Source organism: Lepidochelys kempii, chromosome 4, assembly GCF_965140265.1.
Source record: "Lepidochelys kempii isolate rLepKem1 chromosome 4, rLepKem1.hap2, whole genome shotgun sequence".
Classification (NCBI taxonomy): Eukaryota; Metazoa; Chordata; order Testudines; family Cheloniidae; genus Lepidochelys; species Lepidochelys kempii.
In genome coordinates this window covers 115,930,937-115,954,834 of record NC_133259.1, presented here as the reverse complement: position 1 = coordinate 115,954,834, position 23,898 = coordinate 115,930,937, and the positions used below count along the sequence as shown (strand labels likewise).

At 43.9% G+C, this 23,898-nt stretch overlaps 1 protein-coding gene across 2 annotated transcripts in view; it reads left to right on the top strand.

Moving 5' to 3' along the window:
- The first annotated feature begins 17,054 nt into the window (after positions 1–17,054).
- The window catches only part of CRMP1 (collapsin response mediator protein 1), a 68,948-nt gene continuing 62,104 nt past the window's right edge, over positions 17,055–23,898 (top strand). Inside the window, exon 1 of one of the 2 annotated variants that reach the window (XM_073342537.1) lies at positions 17,055–18,696. In XM_073342537.1, coding sequence (XP_073198638.1) covers positions 18,322–18,696 — 375 coding nt within the window. In that variant the 5' untranslated portion in view covers positions 17,055–18,321. Of the gene's footprint in view, positions 18,697–21,059; positions 21,350–23,898 lie in introns of those variants that run through there. The other variant, XM_073342538.1, reaches the window with a different exon arrangement.

Sequence of the window (23,898 nt, the reverse complement as noted above, 5' to 3'; positions counted from 1 at the left end):
ACAAAATGCCCTCTGTTTTGCTCATGAGTGGAGCGGACAGCCAGTCTTTGACAGACACTTTTCTCCTAAACTGGGGAATGGATCGGATTTAATATATGCATTTCTCTCATTCACTTTGGTTTCCAAAGTTCGAAACAAAGTAAAAGCAAGATTTGACTAGGATGATCTTAGATGCTCTGGAATGACCAAGACAACAATGGTACACCAACCTACTCCTCTTATCCAAGGGCAACTACTGGACTCTGCCATTATCAATGGATTTTTTAATCACAGGAACAGGGGAGAGTGCTCCATCCAGACCTTGAATCTCTACATCTAACAGCTTGGGCAATAGGACTTTGACAGAAAGAAATTTCCTGCTCCACTGAATTTCAGCCAATTTTTATTAATGCTCGGAAACCCTTGACTAGAAGGGGTTATGACTGCAAATGGAAAAGATTTGTTATATGGGTAGAAATTAGGAATGTAGATCCAGTTTCAGCCTCCATACAGATAATCTTTGAATACCTGTTACACTTAAAAAAGAGGGTATATCTGTGTCATCTATTAGAGAACACCTTGTGTCTATTTCATTGGTAAATACAGAGGTTAGAGAGACACCATTTTCTCACATAACATGGTGAAGAAATTTTTTGAAGGCTCTATTGAATTTCTATCCACCCACTAGAGATCCTGTCCCCATGTGGAAGTTGAAGTTAGTATAGACTCAATTGATATCTGACCCTTTTTGATCCATTATAAGATCTCTCCCTTTTTCACCTTGCAATAAAAACAGCTTTCATAATAGCAATCATAGAATCATAGGACTGGAAGGGACCTCGAGAGGTCATCTAGTCCGGTCCCCTGCGCTCATGGCAGGACTATATTATCTATATCATTCCTGACTGGTGTTTGTCTATTGAACCTCGATCTGCCCACTAGACATCCTGTCCCCATGTGGAAGTTGAAGTTAGTATTGATTCAATTGATGTATCACCACTGCTAGAAGAATTAGTGAGTTGAATTCACAAATGGCTGATCCTTCCAATACTATTTTTCATAGGGACAGGGTGGTCCTTACGCCACACCTCAGATTCATTTGAAAGATTGCCTCCAATTTAAATGTAAATCAATATATAAACGTATCTTTATTTTTTCCTGAAACCTCATATGAGTGAAGGAGATGCTAGATTACATTCCTTAAACATTCCAAAAAGAGTTCTCATGTTACCTGGGTAGAACCAAGGTCTTCAGATCTTCTTCTAAATTGTTTATCTCTTATACATGTTCTTCAAAGGATAGGGCCACTTCAGCTCAGTCACTATCTAGATGGGTCAGACTTTGTATTGAAGAGAGCTTTAGATCACCTTTGCTTTCCCCTCCTGATCTTCTTAGAGCTCATAGTACAAGTGGGGTGGCCACATCTACAGCATTTCTAAAGCACATTGCTGTTGTTGATATTGCAAGGCCACCACCTGGACAACAATCCACTCTTCTACAACTCACTATGCTCTTGATTTAGAATCCAGGTCCAATGCTTGTTTTGACAGGGTGGGACTTCAATCATTGTTCAAGTAGGGCTCTGTCCTTCCTTCCTGATTGAGATACTGTTCACCACACTTTCCCAAGAGTGGGACTATGCAGAGGGCACTTGAAGAAAACATGGAAGTTCCTTATCTGTAACTGGAGTTCTTCAGGATGCACTCTGCATATTCAAGCTGCCCACCTGCCTTCTCTGCTTCTGTGTAGTCCTAATTATGTCATTATTTGGTATTCCAATTACTGTTTGAAAGGAACTGAGGTGCAATTGAGCCATACCCCTCTTGTAGCTATGCTCAGGATCTGGTGGGAGCACTAGGGACAGGAAGGGAGACGCAAGGCACCTTTAACAGGCACTGCTACTAGAAGGTTCCACCAACCTAGCTGTTCTCAATTGGAGCATCCCCAAGAGTGTGGATATTCAGAGTGCATCTCGAAGAACTCCAGTTACAAGTAAGTAACCTCCATATTTTACACACAGTCAAACTAAAAAATGCCTGATTCACCACTGCTTTACTCCAGTTTTACACCAGTGTAGCTACCTTGTTTTCATGGGAACAAACTGGCATATACCTAGAGGAAAGCAGTGTAAAACCAGGTCCATAAACTTTACGCTCTGTGCAGTTTTTAAAATGAAAATAGATAATAATCTTACACCTTGCTAATAAAGGAAAAGATAATTGATTCACCACAATTTCAACAACTGCAATGCTTTTTTTCTTTTCCATGGATGCAACTGGGAAAGCTTCTGCATCTCTGTGAAATATAAGCAAGCTTTGTTGTCCTTTGTAAGTGGGATCAATACAGCTCTGCCGCAGTTTAATGAGAATCAGCCCATCTTGAGCTCTCCAATGAATCCATCAATTAGAAATGAAGTTTAAGAACAGCAGGCCACTAATGAAAAGAGTACATGGAATACCATTTGATTTTTTCAAACACAGAAATCAAAGGGTTTTCATAAATATCAATAAGCCACTAGTAACATAACAGTTTCTTACAGTGCTGCTGAGAATTCCCATTGTTTGATTACTAAATACAGATTTGTTCTATTTACTTTTCTTGCAACTGTACATTTTTTGTCCGTTTTGTCATTGATGGGTCATCATATTTATTGCAAACAAAGATTTTTTGAATTAGAAAATACCCTGGAACACGGAAGAAATCATTTACCATGGATCTTTTTCTGCTAAGATAATGCCACATAGAAGTTTGCTTTTCTGTAATTTAAATGGAAAAGTGCCTGAATATAGCTCTGTTAGCTGTATTGCATGAAATATTTGTTCTGCCCTTGGAGTTTTCAATGCATCTGTTAGTAAATGACATTAGGTGCACAAGTCTTTAATGCCTGTTTCTCCTTTCACACTGGTGTAAATCAGGAGTCATGCCATGGAAACCAGTAGAGCCTAGTGGGTACAAAAGTGAGAGGAATTTCTATTCCTTAGGAAGGGCAGAGCTAGAGCTGAGCAGCACTTTCAGCTAGAAATTAATAATACTTGAAATTTGCCCTTCAGGAAGTGTGAACTGCTTCCTGAGCCTTCGTGTCTTCAAAACGGTGTCACAGCAGTGTTATTTTCACCAATGCTTAACATAAAGAGCCAGATGCACTAGTATGTCATGGTCTGTTTGTACCTCTCTAGTGACATAAAGCAGCTGGAAACCTGGCTTGAAGATGGGTTTATGGGTGTTATTTGTCCATAGAGCAGCACACAGCACCAGGAGCGTACTGATGAATGTGGCCCTAAATGTGCGAAGCGTCTGAGAACATTGTGAGGCAGCGTTCCAATGCATCCCAAGTTGGAAGTTTTTTGCTGAGATTGCTCACATGGCAGAAGTTAAATGGTTAGACTCATGTGCTGTTTTTTTCTTGTTTACTGCTGAGCTGAGCTTACCTCACATACTCGGAAGGGTCAGCAGAAGCCATTTTGATCATCTTCTCAGAGGGAGTGGCTGTACTTTGTCCTCTCTGATACAGTCAGGAAAAAAAGCATGCCTCTGTGTTTTGCCATCATTTAGGATCCTAAATAAGCCTTATCTTTATAGGTATCTACAAGGGGAAGAGGTATTTAGCCATCACCTGAAGTCTCATGAGTGTGTGTGCCATGCACAATTCCAAAAATCAATAATGCTTTGAAAACACTCTGAGAGGGGGTTGGGAACAGACAGCTTTGCTGCTGCAGATGCTCCTTCTGGTGTGCAGTTGTGCACATACTCCCTTTTCTTTTAATCCTCCTTCTGGTAGTGTTTGTTGCTGAGTTTTGCTGAACTGTGTGTTGGATCTATCCACCTGACCTTGATTCCATCATACTCGCTCTGTGGCCTTCTTGCAAAGCCGGCAAATGTGCAAAGTGTTGATTTTACTGCTGTTCTCATTTGTTGAGTTGGAGAGCTCGGTGGAGAAGATACACCTTGCAACAGACATGTTGACGGACTGGCTCATCTTTGGAAAGTTAAATTGCACACAGACACTGGGCAAGAGGGCTGACAATATGTACACTGACAATTTTAGGGAAATCACCCACCAGTGCACGAGCACTGATCCTGCTCAATTAGTGCTAGCAATAGTTAAATGTAGACCCTTGTGTAGACCAGTTACTCTCTTTTACCACCATGTTGTCTAGACCGGATCTGAGCAGGGTTGAATTATACAGCATTAAAATCAGTGCTGGCCAGTCTCAACTGTCACTTCCATACTTGCCAGTACTATGTAGGGAGATTTCTCTAAAATTGTCAGTGTAGATGCAGCCCTTAGGAACACCATTCTGCAGCATATATCTCTATCTACCTGCTTCCACATATCATCTGGTCCAAAAAAAAGAAAAGTCAAAGCTGGAAGATTGACTGATATCACATCCCCTTCCTAACACCATTTTGAGCAATGTTGGCTTTTGTGCATGTTTCAAAATAAAGAATAAAAAAGAAAGGCCATTGTGCGGGGCTGAACTAGTGTCAGTGGCCCCCTGCTGAAGCCTTGCAGTCATACCCCACCCCCAGAAAAGGAGCAGTGAAGGTGAGTCTTCCAGGCTGCCTAGAGTGGCTGTGGGGGAAGCAGCCAATTAGAAAGAGGCTGCAGGAGCAACCAGTCAGACTCCAGCAGGCTCATATAAAAGGAGCTGCTGGACAGAGCAGAATCAGTTGCTGGCTGGAGCTAGAGGAGTAAGAACAGTGCTCCTGGCTGGTTCCACGACCTGGTCAGACCAGCTACTGGCAGGGATCAAAGGAGCAAAGAAAGTGATCCTGACTGACTGCTGGCATGCAAAGGAGATCTTTAGCCCTGACCTAAGGGTTAAGGTAAAGCTGCAGCCATGGAAGAGTGTCCCAGGGAACAATAGCAGCACAGAATTAAAAGGGACGTAGCAGGTGGCTGCTAATTGTAGGGTCCCTCAGTTGGGACCCAGAGTAGTGGGCGGGCCCAGGTCCCCACCACAGGTGGAGTGGCCAAAGCTCTGAGCAAGGGAGTTTAAACATGTCCAGAGAAGGTGCTGAGGGCCCAGAAGAGAGTCAACATTTGTTGAATTTGATAACCCCTCATCCCCCAGAAGGGGTCCGAACTGACCTAGTGACTCAGCTGGAGAGTTGGGTAAGAGACTGGCCACCAAAGTCAAAAGATTACAAGAGAGGAAGCCCTGGAGGCACTGCTCCACATCAGAGCAGGGACAATACTACAGTGAGCCCAGAAGAGGCTGACCATAAATGAAGGTACATTAATAGGCCCTGTGAACAGTTTGAGACCTGAGCCCAAGACAGGGTGGCAGGCAGGCAACAAGCAGGGTACTATGATAGGTCCTGTTGGACTGTTTTGTTGCGTACATATGGCCTGTGTGTGACACGGCCAGAGGGCTGAGTCAGTGAAAACCTGCTCAAAAAGTTAACTGCCAGGGGGATTCACCACAGACAAGCAGCACAAAGCAGAGAGTGCAGGCACACACCCGGCCAGCAGGAGGTGCTCACAAGAGGTAAGTGGCCCCCATCACAGTCACTCATCTGAAATTCCACAAGAAAGGACATTTTCAGGGGCATGGAATGTCGACATCCTTTCACATCAAATTTCCTGAAAACATCTTTATAAATGTTTCACAGATATAGTACATTGAGGGAGGAGGGGCAGGAACAGCTGGAGCAAATAAGTGCAAACAGTTCACAAACACAAAGGTCATTAAAGGTTTGGAGAATGTCAGGTGAGCAAACGGAAGCTGCCCCTAGCTTTTATTATGAGAGAAATAATCCAAATACCAATCCCAAACATATTGTGGAGATAATCCTTATGTAAAAATATACTCCTCTTGAAGAATATCTGCAATTCACCAAGCAGAGCCAGGTTTCCATTCAGCATCAGGCATTCTTATCTTTCTATTAATCCTGTGATTTCTTGTTAAAACGTTATTTTGTCCAGTTCAGTGGTATAATCCTACTTCTTATTTCTGATTAAATCCTCTCATGTCCCTCTTGCAATGTTCCAAGATGTTGAAGGGGTGCAGGGATCAGGTTGCACAATCTTATCTTTTAGTTTATAAGAGTTCCTTCAAGATTTCAATGTCACAGAGAAACAGGTCTTGTTTAATGACCATCTGCACTAGCAGTTCCGTATTTTGGTGACTGAAATGGATTGCCCTTATACTGGGATGTGAAAGAAAGAGTCTAGCCTTTGCGTCATTACCCAAGAATGTGTACTAGCACAAACAAAGAATATGGAGCCAGTAGCTTTCAGCACATCAGAAGTGCAAATAAATATTAGGATCCTTAGGAAGCTATTCTGTTCTATAATATGAAATCAGCCAGCTCCTGAGTACTATGATTGAAAGCTACACCCGTGTGCCTAACCACTTTGCAAATGTTTATTCAGCATTAGCATTTGATAAAACAGCACCATTAAACACATCTTTCCTTTTCCACAAACCATGTACAAAAATGCAGTACCTATCTGACAAGGCAGCTGTGAGGACTAGTTAGTTAATATTTGCAAAGCACTATAATAATGATATATGTTGCCATTGTTGCTTAGAGTGAGAAAAGGATCAGCAGGGATTAAATGGAGCAAAAGTGAGCAGCAGAATTTCCAGAAAGATAGGAACGCAAAGGGACAAAAAGAACAAAATAAGAGAATCAAGGAAGAAATAGACAATGTTTCATGGGAAAGAGCAACAGGGCTATGCAACATAGGATGGAGTGACTGTGAAAAAGAAGATGATAGAGAAAAGAACAAGATGCTATTAAAAGAAAGAGGAGAGCGAAAAAGAAGACAGTAGAAAGAAAAGAGAAAACAGTGATAGTTGAAGGGAGATTAATAGAATATGTTGGACATGGAAGAACCAAGACCTCCCAGTCCTGTTTAGACATTCTTCCCTTTAAAAGGGTTAGTCAATGTGGGCAACTGTGATTGATTCCTGTGCAAACAGCTGAGCACTGCTTCTGAAGAGCAGCAGCCCACAGAGCAACCCCTTTATATTCTAAAATGAGACTAAATTTTAAGAGGGCCACATAATCATCTGACTGATCCTCCTCCAAATCCTTAGGTTGGTCCTGTGCATAATGATGAGATCACAGTGGAGCGGCTTTAGTTGTGTATAAAAAGAAGTGAATGAAAAATACTTCTGCAGACTGATTTCAAAATGTTAGCCTGGCTCTGCCACTAAGATATCAGATACTTCTCTTGGTTAATAATTACTAAATATCTATTAGATGATACCAGGGTGCATGGTGACATCTCTTGGTAGTTGCTGATGGTGAGTGCTGTAATATCTAAGATATTGTAAGTATGTTTTATTTGTTCTAGGTTTGATTATGGTCTTCCCAGAAAGGTTGTAATCCAAAGAAGAGAAGAAAGCCCCAAAAGACGGTGTTTTCATAGCCACTTGCTCACCAGCTTTGCTTTATTTGTTTTGGAGATGAGAAGGAACTCCACAAGCCTGTGTGTGCTTTAAGAGGAAAGCAGTCCCAAAGACTGTTTGTTTATAGCCTAGATCCAGCCTTTGCTTTACTTTGCACTGAGAGGAGAAGACATCTTGGGAAGGCAATAGGAAGATGTTTGGCATGGGGGGGAAGCAAGTCTCAGCTGATGCGTTATTATGGGCCCAAGATGGAGTTCAAAGGTGTAAGGTAGGTGGGGACTCCACTGCACTAAGACCTGGTGTCCCAAGGGTACTTAGGTGCCTAAACTCCAGATTTAGGTATCTAAATCTGTGTTTAGATGCCTAAATCCCAGTTTTAAGGTCCACCACGATTCACAAAACTCCCGCCAAACTCTGTAGGCACCTAAACTCATTTAGCACCTAAGTATGTAAGGGTAGAAGTTCCCTAGGTAATTAAATTTCTGCCTTTGAGCACACACACTGCTACCTCACGCTAGGCATCCAGACACCTATCTTTTGCCTAAGCCCCACAGCAATTCATGAACCAAGGAAAATAGAATTTGGCCACCTAATTCACATGCAGGATCCGATCTGGTAGGCATGCTCATAGGCTGCCTTCTGGATCAGGTCCCACTCAAAGTCTGACCAGAGGAGAATATGGTGGTGCCGCCCACCTTATAACTTTTAGCCCACTGGGTTAGGGTACCTGACTGGGATTTGGGAGACCCAAGTTCAAGTCCCCCCTCTGCCTGATGGGGAGAAAAGATTTGAACAGGGGTCTCCCACTTTTCAGGTAAGTTTCCTAACCACTGGGCTATAGTATATTGTGGCCTTAAACTGTATGAGACTAATCACTCTTTAATTATTTATTCATAGTGGAACAGCTTCAACAGGAGAGATTGAGGGTAACTTACATCAGACTATCCCATAGCTCAGTGGTTAGAACACACTCCTGAGAGTTTGGAGAAGCCTGTTCAAATCCTTTCTCCCCATCAAGTGGCAGGGGGGAATTGAACTGTATCTTCCACATCCCAGGCAAGTAATCTAACCACTGGACTAAAAGTTATAAGGTTGGCACCCGAACCACCTCCTCCAGCTGCTTTGTATGATGTGAGGTGCCTGCCACACACATTCTCACGAGACGAGGCTTAAGTGCCTAAGCCATGTCACTTCAGGAGAGGGGAATCACTAGCAGAGGTAGGTGCCTCCCTGCAGCCTGGATTTAGGTGCCTATCTCTATGAGAGGGGTGGGGTTTAGGTGCCCCTTGTCATCATCTCCCATTGGCTGCCTCCTGTGCTGGCTTTTGTGAATTGCAGTCTAAGGCACCTAGTTCTCCTCTTTCAATGTGCAGGGAGCATAGGTGCTAAGGCTTTGTGGATTGCTTCATGTTCCTGTAATTTTCTAGATGCCTAAAAGTTGGGTAATGTAATGCTCAGCGTCACTGTTCCTACGTATCTGTGCTACTCTGAGCCTTAGTAGTGGTGTAGTGGGGCCGGAATGCCATTCCAGCAATTACACAGAAACAAAATGGCATCCTCCTTGCAGCCTTATGGTTGTCCTCCACACTGAGGCCTCCACACTGAGACCTCACATGCAACATATGTGTGAGGTCATGCTAGTGAGGGCAGGGCACCTGTACTTCCAAAAATCAGTACTATCCACCTGCTCAGCACTAAGGGACCCAACTCAAGGCCTATGAACCACTTAAGTCCTAAATATTCCCCATTTTGAAGATTTAAAAAGTGAGACTTATGTGCTGCATTGGATTTGTGCTAACCTGCTGCATAGGGGTGAGTTTCACTTAAGAATCTTCAACACAGTTAATCCTACTTCAGGAGATCTCAATTTGGAGATGGCAAACTGGTGTTAGGAGATTGACCATCTTGTTCTTCCTGCACTGTTAAGTGGGCCCTGGTAGGGAAAAGTGGGTAGTGATCCAGGCAAGGTTAAGAAACAGTCTCCTAACCTAAAACTTCCAGAATCAGCTAGAGAATGCAAGTATTCAGGATAACTCCATTTTCAGTGTATTTGTGTTGTCTCCAAACCAGTCAATATTGCCACTGATCATAATCTGCCTAGAGCTTATAAATCCTATGAATGGCAAGACATGCTGTACAAGAATAGAATTAATGTAATATTTATTATCAAATGTTTTGTCTTGGACTTACTTGTATAACATCCCTATATAAATAAAATGTGGAACTCTAGCTGCATATTTATTTCATAGCATTATAGTTACTTATTTGTATTTTTCCTTCTTTTTATGCAGGGAAGAACGAATCAGACATGAAAAGAAAAAGCAATGCAGTGCTGAAGGTATCACAAAGGGTGTTTCTAGTCTGGAAGCCTCCATAGCTGCTTTGCTAAGGAAAAAACTGACAAGCCACAATGACTTACTGACCCTCATCATTCACTGGAAGTTGGTGATGCAATCCAATTAAATATAGATCTTTTACAGAATCTTAATATTGTAATGCATTTTTAGGAAATTCTCATGTTTTGCTCAAATCCCAACCTTTGGATGCCTACATATGTGGTTATAGGGAGCTTGCATATATGAAGGTCATATGGGACCTCAATCCCACTGGCTTTTATGGGAGTTCAGGGTACATAGAACCTCTCAGGATATGGCAGCAGATGGACTCATTTTTCAAGGTGCCGAGTGCCTTCAGCATCCACTGGAGTAAGTGTCATACTCATCCCAGACCTGTAGGCACTGAGAAGTTGGAAGAATTGTGCACTATGGCCTTAATTCAGTAAAGCACATAAGCACATACTTACCTTCAATCCTGTGAGCAGTCCCTTTGAACTTTAGTTGGATTACTGGTGTGCTTATGTGCTTTGCTGAACCAGGTCCTGTGTGTGCGCCCACAAACTGGTAACAATGCATGCAGAACACACACTGATGCGTCCAAAATGGGTAAGCACATATTATTGTATCTATCTGCAGATGCAGATATGTTGGATATACTTGCACACATGAGGCTGGAGTGTAAGGGTACATATGAGTGTTTACAGTCCTACTTCAATGGCTTATGCATGCTTCTGTTGAAGTCAATAGCAAAACTCCCATTGACTTGAATGGGAGCAAAATTGGGTACTAATTTACGTAACTTCCCCCTTGTTGTGTAATGCACTGTCAGTTTTGATAACTATTTTGAAATCTTTCATTTATTTTATTTTAATTGAGCTAACCTTTAGAATGTGCTGATCTCTACAGTGGTTAGTCTCCCAGTAATTTCAGAAATTCTTTGAAGGGGGGAGGTACAAGGCTAATAAAATAAGGAAACCCATCTCAGATTAATTTCTTGTGCATTTTTAGATTATGGTTATCAAGAGATGACAAGTTGGCATGGCAACATTTCAAGCTTAACTGCTAATAAGCGCTCTTAAAATAAATTGGTGTCATATGTGGGTTTCTTGCCATTAGCATACTCTACCACCTGAAGAGAAGCAACACATATATCATTTGCAAAACATGCATACAATTAGACCCTCGTTCTTATTTTTGAATGAAGTGTTAAACTAAGACATCATGCATGTTTCCTGGCATTTATGACCAGTCTCCCACTATGAAATATAAATGTTGATAATGAACTTGTCCATTTTTTAGTGTCTCAGGCCTTAAGCCATTCACTCCACGTAAAAAATGATTGTGCTATGTTTCTTTTGTGGCACATGCCACGTTCACCTCTCTTAAACTGCACACCTCCTAATATCAGAATTGTCTTCCAGTATTATAAAAGACTATTCACCCATTAAACTAGTAGATGGGTGGATTCATTCTGTGTGTCACAAGATTTGGAATTGAAATCTCATCTTTAACGCAAATGATGATGATAAAGCAGCAAAGCTATGAATGTGAGCTTGTGGGTTGTGATTAGACCAGGCAGGGAGCATAAAGATTAATTTCCAGTTTCCTTGTGGTGAGCAGAAAAAAGCAGTGTCTAGTTATTATAGAATCTGTTCAGTTTGAAATGCGTTCACTAAGCAAACTTTGTGCAGGACAAAGGAACTATTTTTGCCTCTCTTTCTAGTAGGCTGACCTGCTAAATTCAAACAGGATAAAATGGAACAGCTACTGATTATCTGTATTTGACAAGGTGCTGCTTTTCTTGTGTATGGTAAACTGCTTCTCAAAATGTAAAACTGGGCACTTTGGTTGGCTTGATTTATATGCACAATATTTTTCTGACCAAATTAATTGCAATTAATGTTAAGATGCTGCTACCAAGTCCTCCTATGTAAATATACCCCTTTGCTCTCACTTTGAACAAAATACACAGATTGACACTGGACATTTTTACATATAAAATATGGTTTATTTCTTAATTCACTTATTACCATACACTCTACTGTGCAGAGCATTACAAGATGTTAAAAATATATCTCATGACATATTTCTAATCAACCAATGGTCCTTATATCATCTTGGAAAATTGAATTCTGTTATTTGCACCAACACAGTTGACAGATGCTGGAAGTATAGTGATTGAATCACTGAATGATAATTATGTTAAATGTATGCTAATACAATTGGCTAAGAAATATTTTATGCACACAATATAATTCTCAAAATAACCCTCCTATTCAGGCAGCATTGATATTTGTCTGTGGCCTTTAAAAAGTGGAAATTCTCATCTATATTTCATAAATCTACCTGTCTTTCTAGTATGTAGGTGAAGGATTTTAGTATTTTGAATTTGCATTGGTGGGAAAAACAAGTGCATGTTGGCTTTTGCAGCTAATCCTTTGGAAATCCTTTAGTGCCTTAAGGAGCCAGAGGGGGAAGAGACTTTGGGATTACGGTATAGTAACTTGTGCAGACCTCTTTCCTGCTTCAGCAGAATTCCTTTAAGACATATTGTGCCTTGGACTCCAAACATATTTGCATTAGAAATCAGTAGCCATTATATTATGGGCAGGAATTTTTGCCCCTTTACATATCCTAGGTTATAAAATCTATTGCTGTTTCCAAAGTAGGATACAAAACTAAAACATCAAATTCAAATTCTACCATTGGAATCCATGGTATCAGTCATTATCAGCAAACTAGGAATGTTAAAGTTGGAGTTAAACCAACAAAGAAAGTTCAGCTTAACTCTGATGTGCTGCATAAATCCTGGTTCCATTGAAGTCCATGGTAAAACTCCCATTGATTTCAATGGGGCCAAGATTTCACCCTATCTTTTACTTGTGCAGCACATATGATATATAAATATCATACACTCATCATCACTGCCTATGCACAGCAGGGACAACGTGGTCAAAGGAGAAGGGAGCTAAGGAGGTATAGAGGCTTGACTTGATTTAGAGTTGTTTCTGTCTGTGGTGTAAATCTGTGCTCATCATTGTTTTACTATGTCACATGGATTCTTGCTATGTTAATATGATATGTAAATGTAAAATGCAATGAAAGGGGTAACTGTACACGTGCAGCAGCTGATTTCCAAATATAAATATGTCAGCATCTGAACTGTTTAGATTTGTTTTTCTATGTTGAGAGAGAGATTAATCTATATTAGGTGAAATTCACTCCTCTGCAGAGAGCCTACACAAGGCCCCAGATGTCACTAATTTAGAGTTTTAAATGGATCTTAAGTGGTCTTATGTGGGGTGAATTTCACTTATTATGAATGAAGGGTTTGGCAATGATGGATATAGACATGAAAAAAATAAAGCCCTCCAACATTGTCATCTTCTGTTCTGCTTCCTGTGACTAAAAAAGGGGGTTGGAAAATGTGTAAATAATATCACTCCTTGGCTTACACTGTAAATGCCAAGATTCAGCGTGGCATAGATTTTTGTAGCTTGTTTATAAATAAGGCTTTTGGCTTTGTTTTGAACGCATGAAGCCCATGTAAATTAAAGTAAGGAGTAAAGACTTATAAGTATTTGTTTGAATTGAAAAGGATGGATATTTTCTCACTTCTTGGGACCAAATTTAAATTGAGAGCCTTGGATGCACAAAATATGAATGAGGTCTTATCAGCTTTTCATCTATACAACAGTGTGATGTTAGCTCGGAGTCATGAAAAGCTCATCGTAAGGGACACAAATTAGAACCAGTTTGATAAAGTGCCAAAGCATGCACAAAAAACGTGGGCTTCATAGTTTGATATAGATTACCCAAAAGTTACAGCTCGATCCTTTTTTAAATTGTTGTAAATAAATGCAGAAAGTTTGACACCCCTACCAGTGGGGATTAAAACGGAACAGCTAATTGTGTTCACCTGAGTGACATAAAAGATGCTTTTATCATTTTGATGTGTTACACTGAAGCTATCTTGTTTACATTTTTCAGCAATGAATTTCACTTTAGGACATTTCCTTCATGTAATTAAATGTACATATATGTTAATTTCAAAGTAACTAGAGAGGAGACGGACAGAATTGTAATGCAGTCACAAAGTCTACCTTATGATTATTACAGATTTGTAACTATCACTTAAAATTGTGTACAATATGTTGACATTTTATCTTGTTATCCAGATGTATTTTTCTATGTTAGTTAAATGTATAATTTGCATAATTTTGTATATTCAAATGTATGCATATTTTAAATTAAAAACTTTCTTTAAACTGTTTAATTATTAGTTATTCGTTCCACTGTGGTGATAGAGCTTTTGAAGTATCAGTATAAATAAAACTCTAAAAAATGCTGTTGATTTTGGCGGGGAATTATATGGCTATATGAAAAGTTAAAAGCCTGGTGCTGCACACTAGGGAACTAAGATCCCAATCCTGCAGTGCATAATATCCATATGCTTAATTTGATGTATGGTGAGTTATAAAGTTAAGCACAAGTGTAAGTGTTAGCAGGATAAGACTACTGACTTGACAAAAAGCAAAACATGAAAGTAAGTCTTTGAAGGGCTTGGGGATCTAATTATAGGACATTTGTTGGATTCAAAATAACACCATAGACCCAATTCTGTGTTGTGGTCAATTCCCCCTGCAGCACTGAACAAGAACAGTCCCATAAGATTTAAATATCTGAACTCTAAACATGATTTCCAAGTCCCTGAGAGAGGAAGCCAGCACTAGGCCTTTAGACCCTGAAAATCCCATTTAAGATCATGAATTTTGCCTTCATTGCTGAAGGGTATTAAGATTAAAATTGAGGATCTCCTGACATATGTTTTGCCAACAGTCAGGCTTTTTATAAGATAAAAATTGTTTTTAAATTACGCAAACCTGCTTATGTGTTACTTCAATTGCCTATCCTCAGGTATCTAGCCTGCTTTGAATGGAACATATGTCATTGGTATTAATGATAGATACACATATAGATAGGAGATCCATTACAAGAAACATAGTGTGCATGTTCCCTTAAATTCTGCCTCATTTTTCCAAAATGTCTTGAGACAAGATTAGAAACAACATCAATAAGAGAATTTTGCCAAGGTGGTATATTTAAACAACCTGACATCAGACCACACACTTTTCTAGATAAACCCCACAAACCGAGGGGGCAACTGAGAATCAGATTGTGACTCAGAGTAAGGTCTGTTCCTGTGCAAACTTCGTGACAAAGCTGCAATTTAGACAGGACAGGACTGTAGGCATGTAAATATCTGAGCTTTTAGAACACACTTATTAATACAATAAAATGTCAATTACTTTATTGAAGGACTTATTCATTACTTTAATGAAGGACTTTAATTTCAAAGCAATGAACAACGTTGACAATATTATGTGTCCTGGATTTTTTTCTCTGAGTATAAACATTATTTCCTATTTTAAAGCTATAAGCCAAGTAAAGCACAAATTGATTTAGTGTCATATTTTATAATGGTGCAATAGTACATTAATTATTACTTTGGACCAGAGAAAACTCCTGGTTCACGCTCACCTGAAAATGTTAGGAGATTTGTCAAAAAGTTTGTATTGTTTACCTCCATAAAAGTGAACAATCTTTACCATACAGGTCACAAATACAAATGAGGACATCCCTGGTGACTTTAGATGATTTTGGCAAAAGATAATGTTCATCCTTGAGTCGATTAGAAAAATATGCACATCTCTGCTTCCTGATTGGCCAGTCAAAGGTAAATAATTTTTTCTGGAGGTCTAATTTCCTCTCCTGACTAGCATATTAATTGGAAAGGAAAATTAATTACACCTTTACACTTTACTGGAGAACTTTCCTGTTATTTTTGAAGAAGACATTCAGAATGTATGTAATATTACACACACTGACCTCATGTTTCACTGAATATGAAGATTTATTATCCCTGGGAGTAAAATACTAATTTTTTTCACCTAAGCCCTGATGCTACCCTCAACAAAAATCAATTTCTGCCCATTATACAAGAGAAGGATTTCAGTAAGTCACAGCCTAGAAATAATTTTAATTATTTCCTCACAAACCCATGAAATCCTTACAGGATGTATATTTTATAGCATGGAGCATTCATAGATGATGCAACTCCTATTAAAGCCAGCTCTGAAAAGATAGGAGTATGTGTGTCTAACTATCTCACTCCTTCCCCCTGTGATTGTAACAGTCAGTCAACCAACCATCAAGTCACTATCAGTAGTTAACATTCCAGCCCCAGTTATACAAACAATCTACCCAATTTCCCAGTGTTACTGATAAGTCCAAGAGGGCAAAAATCAGTGTGCTCAGGAGAGAAATTCCTTTGAAATGTTATATCTGGAATTGGTATGTTATATCACTACTTCATATACATTTTCAATCTGTGGAAATGTATGTATGAGAAAGTTAGTCTCCTGAATTAACTTCCTTCCCAGACTCCTAGGGGACTTCTACCATTGACTTCAGTGGGGTGGGGGCATTGTTTCACCCCTACTCTTCCACTTCTCCTGTGGCCTGTCGAACGTTTGATCTTCAATTGCTTTCAGTTTGTGGCCCACCAGGAATGGCTGTAAGGGCCTTAGACAATTAAAGGGTGAGTGTATTGTGGTGGTTGTATAATAGCAAACATCTCTATTGTTTCCTTGTATACCAACAATCCATAGTTTTTCTGATTGATTTAAATGCTTCAGCTTCACTTAGCCTATTAATCAATCTCAGCAGCATTTTGCTCAAGTGTATTATTGCAGAGCATAAAGAATATCCCTTAGGCAACTGCTGCGGTACAAAGGGCATTTCCAAGGTTTATGAAAACAGTTTTAACTGTCAGAAAAATATCATTGTTTTAAGTTACTTGCCTTAAACCACATGGAATTCAAATCTACCTACGGATGTAAAAGCTAGACTTTCTGAACCAATCTACATAAAGCAATGACAGTCGCTCAGCGTGCCCTGCTTTACAAAAATGACCCCTAATTTGTTTTGGAAATCCGGGTCACAATTCACTCTTTGTTGACTACAAGGGCAGTTAAAAATCGTTATCGGAATAAACGATTAGTCCTGATTTAAATATAATGACCCAATTCATCCTTGGTATAAGAAGGCGCAACTCCATTCAAATATTTTATATAAGTTTTAAAATATGTCTATGTGTGTGTCTGTGTCTACGTGTACCTGTTTGCAAGCCCAGTGTTGTATTTTCTGTTGTTTTCTTTCACTCAGACTCCTGTATGGCTCGTTTAGGGAGAGTACTTTACTGCAGTGCGATTCTACCCAAAGTCGATTTCTCTACCAACTGGGCTGTCAGCCTTTGCGTGCGCAGGCCTGGGGCTAGCGGCAGGGCGGGTCATTCCGGTGCTGAAGGGACAGCTCCCAGCCAGGCGCTCTCCCGGCTCTGGCTACAGACAGCGGGAAGCCGGGGGCAGCGGTCGTGCATTATTCTGCTCCTAACGCTCCAGTCTTTTGTCCGCTCCGCTCCCCTCCCCGCCCACTTCCCCGGGGCAGTTTTGCAGGCGCAGACTCCTGGCGCGGCGTCCCGGCCGCTCCCTGCAGAGGCCTGCTGGCGGGGAGGATTTGCAGTGCAGCTCGCACCCGCGCCGGGCGCTTTTACTTCCGTGTCAGAGGCAGGCAGCGGCGGCGGGGCGGTTACCTCCCCGGCACGCTTCGGCCTCACCCACCGCCGCCCTCCGGGCTGAGGCTAGACTGGAGATCGAGGGGCGGCCGGGCTCACGGATATCGCCCCCCCACCCCTCCTTTTGCAGCTGCTGCTGCAGGCACCAGAGAGAAGCAGGGAAGCGGCCGTAAGGAGCAGCGGATTTTCCCCTTCCTGCTCAGGAACCAGGAGCTGTGCGTGGGTTCCCCCCCGCTCTGCACCTATTGCCACAGAAGGCCAGTCTGCGCTGCCGCCCCTGACCAACTTCTGCGGTGGGGGGAGGGAGCAGCAGCCAGCCCAAAGTTGCTACATAGACCGAGGCTTCCCGGCGAGATCTGGCACCAAGTCCAGATCCTTTGAAAGAAGAAGGAGCCAGCAGGTGCTTTGCGGTGTGGACGTGCCCATTGCGCAAACCCCCCGCCCCCCCATCCAGCTGGGAAGCCCTCGCCTCTCCAAGTGCGCCAGCACGGCGGTATCTTCCCCCAGAGACGGCGGGTAATGCGAGTGGGTGGGTCGGTGGACGCAACTCCATTCCCAGCGCTTCGCTGCGAGCCAGGCAGCCGCAGGGGATCCGCAATCTTTGCTGCGGGGCAGGAGGAGTCGCCAGGAAGGGCCCGCTTTGCCCAGGGTGGGGGTGTGAGGACACCCTCCCTCCGGATCGCTCTTTCTACCGGCGGGCTAGTGCGGTGCTTTTCCTATTCGCCCAGGGCTTTCCAGTCGCCTAGCGCTGCCATCCTCTCCCCCGTTCCCTTTGTACTTTAGTTCACGTGCTGCCTACTAACTCACCGGGCTGGTTTGAAACCCCCCGTGAGATTTCTCTTCGCGGGTGGGGGGCTTGCGTCTCCCGGATCCCACCAGCCAACCCCAGCTCTGCCACTGCGCTGCTGCATCCCTTCACGCGTGTTTATGGTCGCCAGCCGCCGATCCCGGTAGTGGCAAGTGCAGAGGCGCTGGGGGGAGGGAGAGAGCCGGGCAGAGAGCGAGCATGGCCGAGAGAAAGAGGAACTGGAACAAGGAAGATGACCTGCCCGTGTATCTGGCCAGGCCGGGCACCACGGCTCAGACCCCTCGCCAGAAATACGGGGGCATGTTCGCCTCGGTGGAGGGGGCCTACGAGAACAAAACCATCGACTTCGATGCCTACAGCGTGGGGAAGAAGGGCTCCCGGACCCCGCGCAGCGGCAGCAGACACGACATGCTGCTGGATGCCGGGGACAGTTACAGTGAGACCGCCAGCGATGTCAGCGAGGTCTCCGGCTCCGTGGTCAGCTCCCCCGGGGACCGGGACGACAAGACCCCGGGCATCGAGATCAGATACCCGGCGGGGAAAGAGCTGCTGCAGGGCCAGGACAATGGGAAGGTAAGGGGACAGGGGGTGGCAGGGTCTCGGGACCGAGCGCCGGCAGGGGGAGAGAACCCATTCATGGCTACAGCGCTCAGGAGCCCTAGGCATCAGGAGCGTCGCAACTGCAACAGCGAAGGGTGCTGGCTTCCCAAGCGATGCAGCACAAGCCCTGCCGCAGAGCTTTACTGCGGCTTGCCGGTAGGTCCAGGGCTATTGCAGGGATCACGCGTTTGAGCATAACTGCCATGTATCCCAGCTTAGGCTTGGCGCTGCAGGTCCCCTGTGTGCGGAATAAATACACCGGGACGCTGTGACTGCAGCCCGAGTAGGGCTCAGGCATAGCGCATCTTCCGAAGCCTGGGACGTCACTCCTTCAGCTTCTTTTTAAAAATCTAACTAATCAAAACAAAAAAAATCAAAGGTCGTGGCAGTTTGTCCTGAGGGGCCTCTCCTAACCTGGGAGCCGTCAGTTTCACTTTTCCTATCGCTGCAAAAGCCCTGATGAGTCAATCGCACCCACCCACCTCTACATACACCAACTCCACCTCTCTCCCCGTCCTGTCTGTCTTGTGAGATTTGTTCGGTTAATGCTGATCTCAAGCCACCTGGGTCCTCCCGGGGTTTCATTGTATCCTTAGCAGATTGTTTATAGCTGTAAGCAAACAGAATGGGGTCCCAAAGCTCAGGCATTTTCTTTAAAACGACGATAATTGTCTAATCTCTGGACTGCGGAGCTAAACACTGGATAATGGCCTGATTCCTGACTTGGTTGACCTCTGTTTCCGTGGCGGTAAGCGATTTTCAATCCTCCTCCCCCCCCATTGGAGCAGGACAAAGACTATACCAAGATAAATTAGGAAATTAGAAATGCAGCTGGGTTCTCTAACCAGTAGCTTCTTGCAGTCTGGGCAGTCCCACGTCTGTAGCATACAAGCCTGTGGCAGAGGTCATAAATAAGAGACCTCTACATCACAACACACAGGGGACTGGCTTTCCTGGGAGATGATAGCGTTTTTCCCTCTCTAAATAAATAGACCTTTGCAGTTATTTTTTCACTTTGGTAAGTGGATCTCTGAACACATTTGCTTCCCATGCACACACACTCCAAACAAGCACAAATAAATCCCTTCCACTTTTCACTCCATTTGGCTTTTAACACACACAGCCAGAATATATGTCAATAAGATTTCTTTTATTTTTTTTTGCAACCTAGGAGCCGAAATCTTTTTTGTTTGTCTTGAGCCAGGATCTGGTACACTTTCCTGGTGTGTAGACATAGGACAGAGCATAAAGATGGTACTGGTCATTAGATGTAGTTTTGTGCCAGATGAAATATGTTACTTGAGAAACTGGAATCACTTAATACTGTATAGGGGTCTGGTTGACTGCAAAGGGCTTCCATCAGGCCCTAGGTGTAGCCAGCTGTGCTGCAGTCTTCCCTTCCCTGTCTATTTCCTATTAATTATTTCAACTTTATGTCAAAATGATAACCCTCCCTGCACAGTGAGGGTGCCTCATTGCATGTGCTTTGTACTCTTCCCTCCTGAGTTCTGCCTCCTATTTAAAATTGCACACATCAGGCAACAACATGTACTCTAAACTTGCCCAGGAATTATGTATTTATGTGATTCCAGATCAGTAATGGGTTGGCTTCTCCTGAATTGGGGGGAAAGGTTTGAAATCATCCCATAATCTATATTTAGATAATGGCGTGGGAAGAGGGGAGGAGAACCTGCAGCCATACCCATTCTGTACGCACTCACCTCCACCCCCAGCTGGAACTTTGAGCACGGAAGCCAGCTTTCAGTGGAAAAGTGATAAAGTGTCAGGGATGTGTCCTGATTTTAAAAATGACTTGGTGCAATTTAGCGCTGGCCTGGTTCCAGAACTCATTTTATGAAAGGGCTTCCGGAAGGATTTAAACTTTTGGGTCAGTGTCTGAGCCTTTGACTTCCCTTACTCTGGTCCCCTGAGGAGCCTTCAGCAGCCAGCAAGGGAACAATGTAGGTGAAATACGGGGAAAGGAGAGGCTTCACTCAGCAATCTGCTGAGTTCTCTGCAATGAGGGAGGCCCACGTGAATCCCACCTGTTCTCGCCTATCTGCGCTGCAGTGTGCTGCCCGTGGGTCTCTCGCCCGTTATCTGTGCAGACAGGGAGGGGACATTCACACGGCGAGGTAGCGGGGCTTTGTCCCAGCCCTGGTAGAAATACAGCCCGAGAAGCGGTCTGTGGGAGAGCAGGCGTTGGGGATCTGCCCGCTGCTAGGTGTGTGTGTGTGTGGCGGGGGGGACGGCGTTTTCCAGCCCCGGTATTGGAGGCCACAGATGGATTGATGGGTTGGGGAGGGGGAGAAGGGAAAGGAAACGCTTCCTGGGTTGCGCCGAGCGAATCCTGCTCAGCTTTGCAGCCGGGAGGGCGCTGCTGCAGCCGCTGCACGGAGCTCTGGCCAACTCCCTCGGGGTGGCGCGCCCCTGGGCTATTGCAACCGAAACAAGGGGGCTAGATTTGCCTTTCCCGGGAAGGAAACGCTGCCTCCATTGAATAGCTCCCCCGCCCCCCCCTTCCCCGTATCTCTGCATTGTGCTGTTCCCGGGGTGCGTGGTGCGCGCAGGGCTCGCAGGCGGCAGCATGTCTTACCAGGGCAAGAAGAGCATCCCCCACATAACGGTAAGCGGAGCCCAGGGCCCGGGAGTGGGGTGAGGGGTTACCCGGGAACCACAGGGCGGAGAGGGGGCATTGCTGCTCTGCCAGGGCGCTGAGCAATCAGGGATCCTGGGGGGTGGGGATAGATGGTCGGTTATGGCGGCTGGTTGATTTCAGGGCGAGGGCATATTACAGCATGGCAACGAAGCAGGGTTCATACGGATCGGAATCCGGATCGAGAGCGGCTCTGCTGGAGGGAGCCCCCCCACTGAGCGGCGGGCAGGGGAAAGGGAGTGTTCCGCTCCCCTCCCCTCCGCTTCTCTTCCCCCCCCCCAAGCCCTCAGCCCGCGCTGTGTGTGTGTGAGAGTGATCGCTCGGTTGGAAATAATCGCAGTGGGTTTCTGGGGGGCGGGGGTGGTGGCAGATCTGTCTTGGGGAGATCAGCGGCTTTATTGCCCTTTTTCCCCCCTTGGATCCACGCAGGGGGTGGGGGGGGCGGAGGGGATGGCAGTAAATTAAAAGATGTCTCGGGGGCGGGGGGGGGGGTCGTGTGCTTGGCGCTGAAACGACAGCGGTTCTTGCTAAGGTGATAGTCTTGGGGAGAGTCAGCCACTGATGTGAAGCAGAACAAAAGAGGGAGGGGAACCGGGCAGCCAGCACAATGCCTCGGAGAGCCCCAGCGCACGTAGAGAGAGAAATTACATCTTGCATCCAGAGCAAAAAACTGATGTGGGGGAGGGGGATCGGAAGGGCAACAAGCCAAGAGTGAATTAAAAAATGTGGAGACGTAAAGAGCGCCATGATGAGAGAGAGCCAACACCTCTCGGTGCTTTTAATAGATCTCTGCGAACACTATTACCAAAGAGATCAGGAGTCAAAGAGTTAATCGCAATTCCCGGGGACCTTCAGCTGGCTATTTGCATCCATTTGCAAGATGGTTTTCCTGCAAAGGGGATCTGGGTGCTTTGATCTTGCATATTGTTTCCCTCGGAGATACAGCGATGAACAGCGGCTGAGCATAAAGACTAGACAGAGCTTCACATAAACTGTAGGAAGGAGGGTAACCTCCTTGGTGTTTTCGACCATTTTGATTCTTTCACAAGACCAACGCCCTCCACCAAAGGCCACAGAGTCTGACTCAAAAATGTCACTTACAGACACAAAAGCGCCCCCCCCCCACACACACTTTGTTTTTGGCAGAAATGTATTTATTCGGGCCACATAGGATCCAATGGTGTGAGTTGGTTCCATGCTGCAGCATCCCATGGGAAGAGATAAAAGGCAGAAATTGAGGTGAGCTCCAACGAGGTTCCATTTCTTTGGGCTTTTATTGGGGAGCAAGCAATGCTCCGGTATCTTGGAAACTGGCCAGTTCCTAGTGCAAGATCTTAATTGATGAAGGATGGGTTGACAAGCGGGTGTGAAAACTTGTTAAACAGCTCTCACTGCAGGAACGTTGCTAGACATTATTTCAGCCAGTGTTGCAACATTTGCAAGCACTTCAGAGCTACAAGGGCTTAAATATTTCAAAAGTTATTTTTTTAAAATGCCATAAAGGGATGTGTGACTCCTTCAGTGCCCAACTGCTTACTGGTGTGTCAAATTATCAAGAGGCAGTGTAGTCTAGTAGCAAGGACATTGGACTGGAAGTCCAGAAACCGATGTTCTGTTTCTATCCGTCACAAACCTTCTGTGGAACTTTGGGCAGTTCACTTTGCCTCTGTTTTCCCTCCACCCTTTTTCTGTCTAGACTGTAAACTGTTCAAGGCAGGGACTGTCTTTGCTAAGTGAGTATGTATATTGCCTAGCACAAAGGAGAGCCAATCTTGGGTGGGACTTTAAGGTGCTACTTTAATACAAATGATATGCAAATGTGTACCCAGCAGCAATAGTGCACTATCCAATTTTGAGTAAAGAAAGAAACTAGAAGAACTAGTTTGGGGGGAGGCATAGCTCAGTGGTGTGAGCATTGGCCTGCTAATCCCGGGGTTGTGAATTCAATCCTTGAGGTGGCCATTTAGGGCTCTGGGGCAAAAATTGGGGATTGGTCCTACTTTGTGAGTTGGACTCACAATCAGGGGGTTGGACTAGATGACCTCTTGAGGTCTCTTCTAACCCTGATATTCTATGAACTGACTGAGATATTTGCCTCTAAATCCACAGTGTGTTATAGCTTTCACTATTTCCTATTGTCTTAGGACAACATAATCAAGAACAAGGAAAGAGAGCCCCAGATATGGCAGGTGCCCAGTTCTCTCCACATGCATATCCATTAGTACCAGTGCTGTTTTTGTGACCAAATTAAAGGCAAAAAGAACATAGCCAAAGTTGGCAGACCCAGAACTTGAACTTTGTTTCTGTCCCTTACTCTTTCCCTCGGGTGTCGGGGAGCAAATTATGCAAATAGTCTTGGTTCTGTATATTGTGAGGTGTGTACATTTCCTGCCCCAGAAGAGTCTACAACCTAACAGGAGGTGTCTGTGTCTATGTCTTTGTAACAATAACACAGCTCATAAGATAAACTCTACATTAGTGAATGAGTGAAAGGGAAAAATTGGTAAAGAAACATTTTG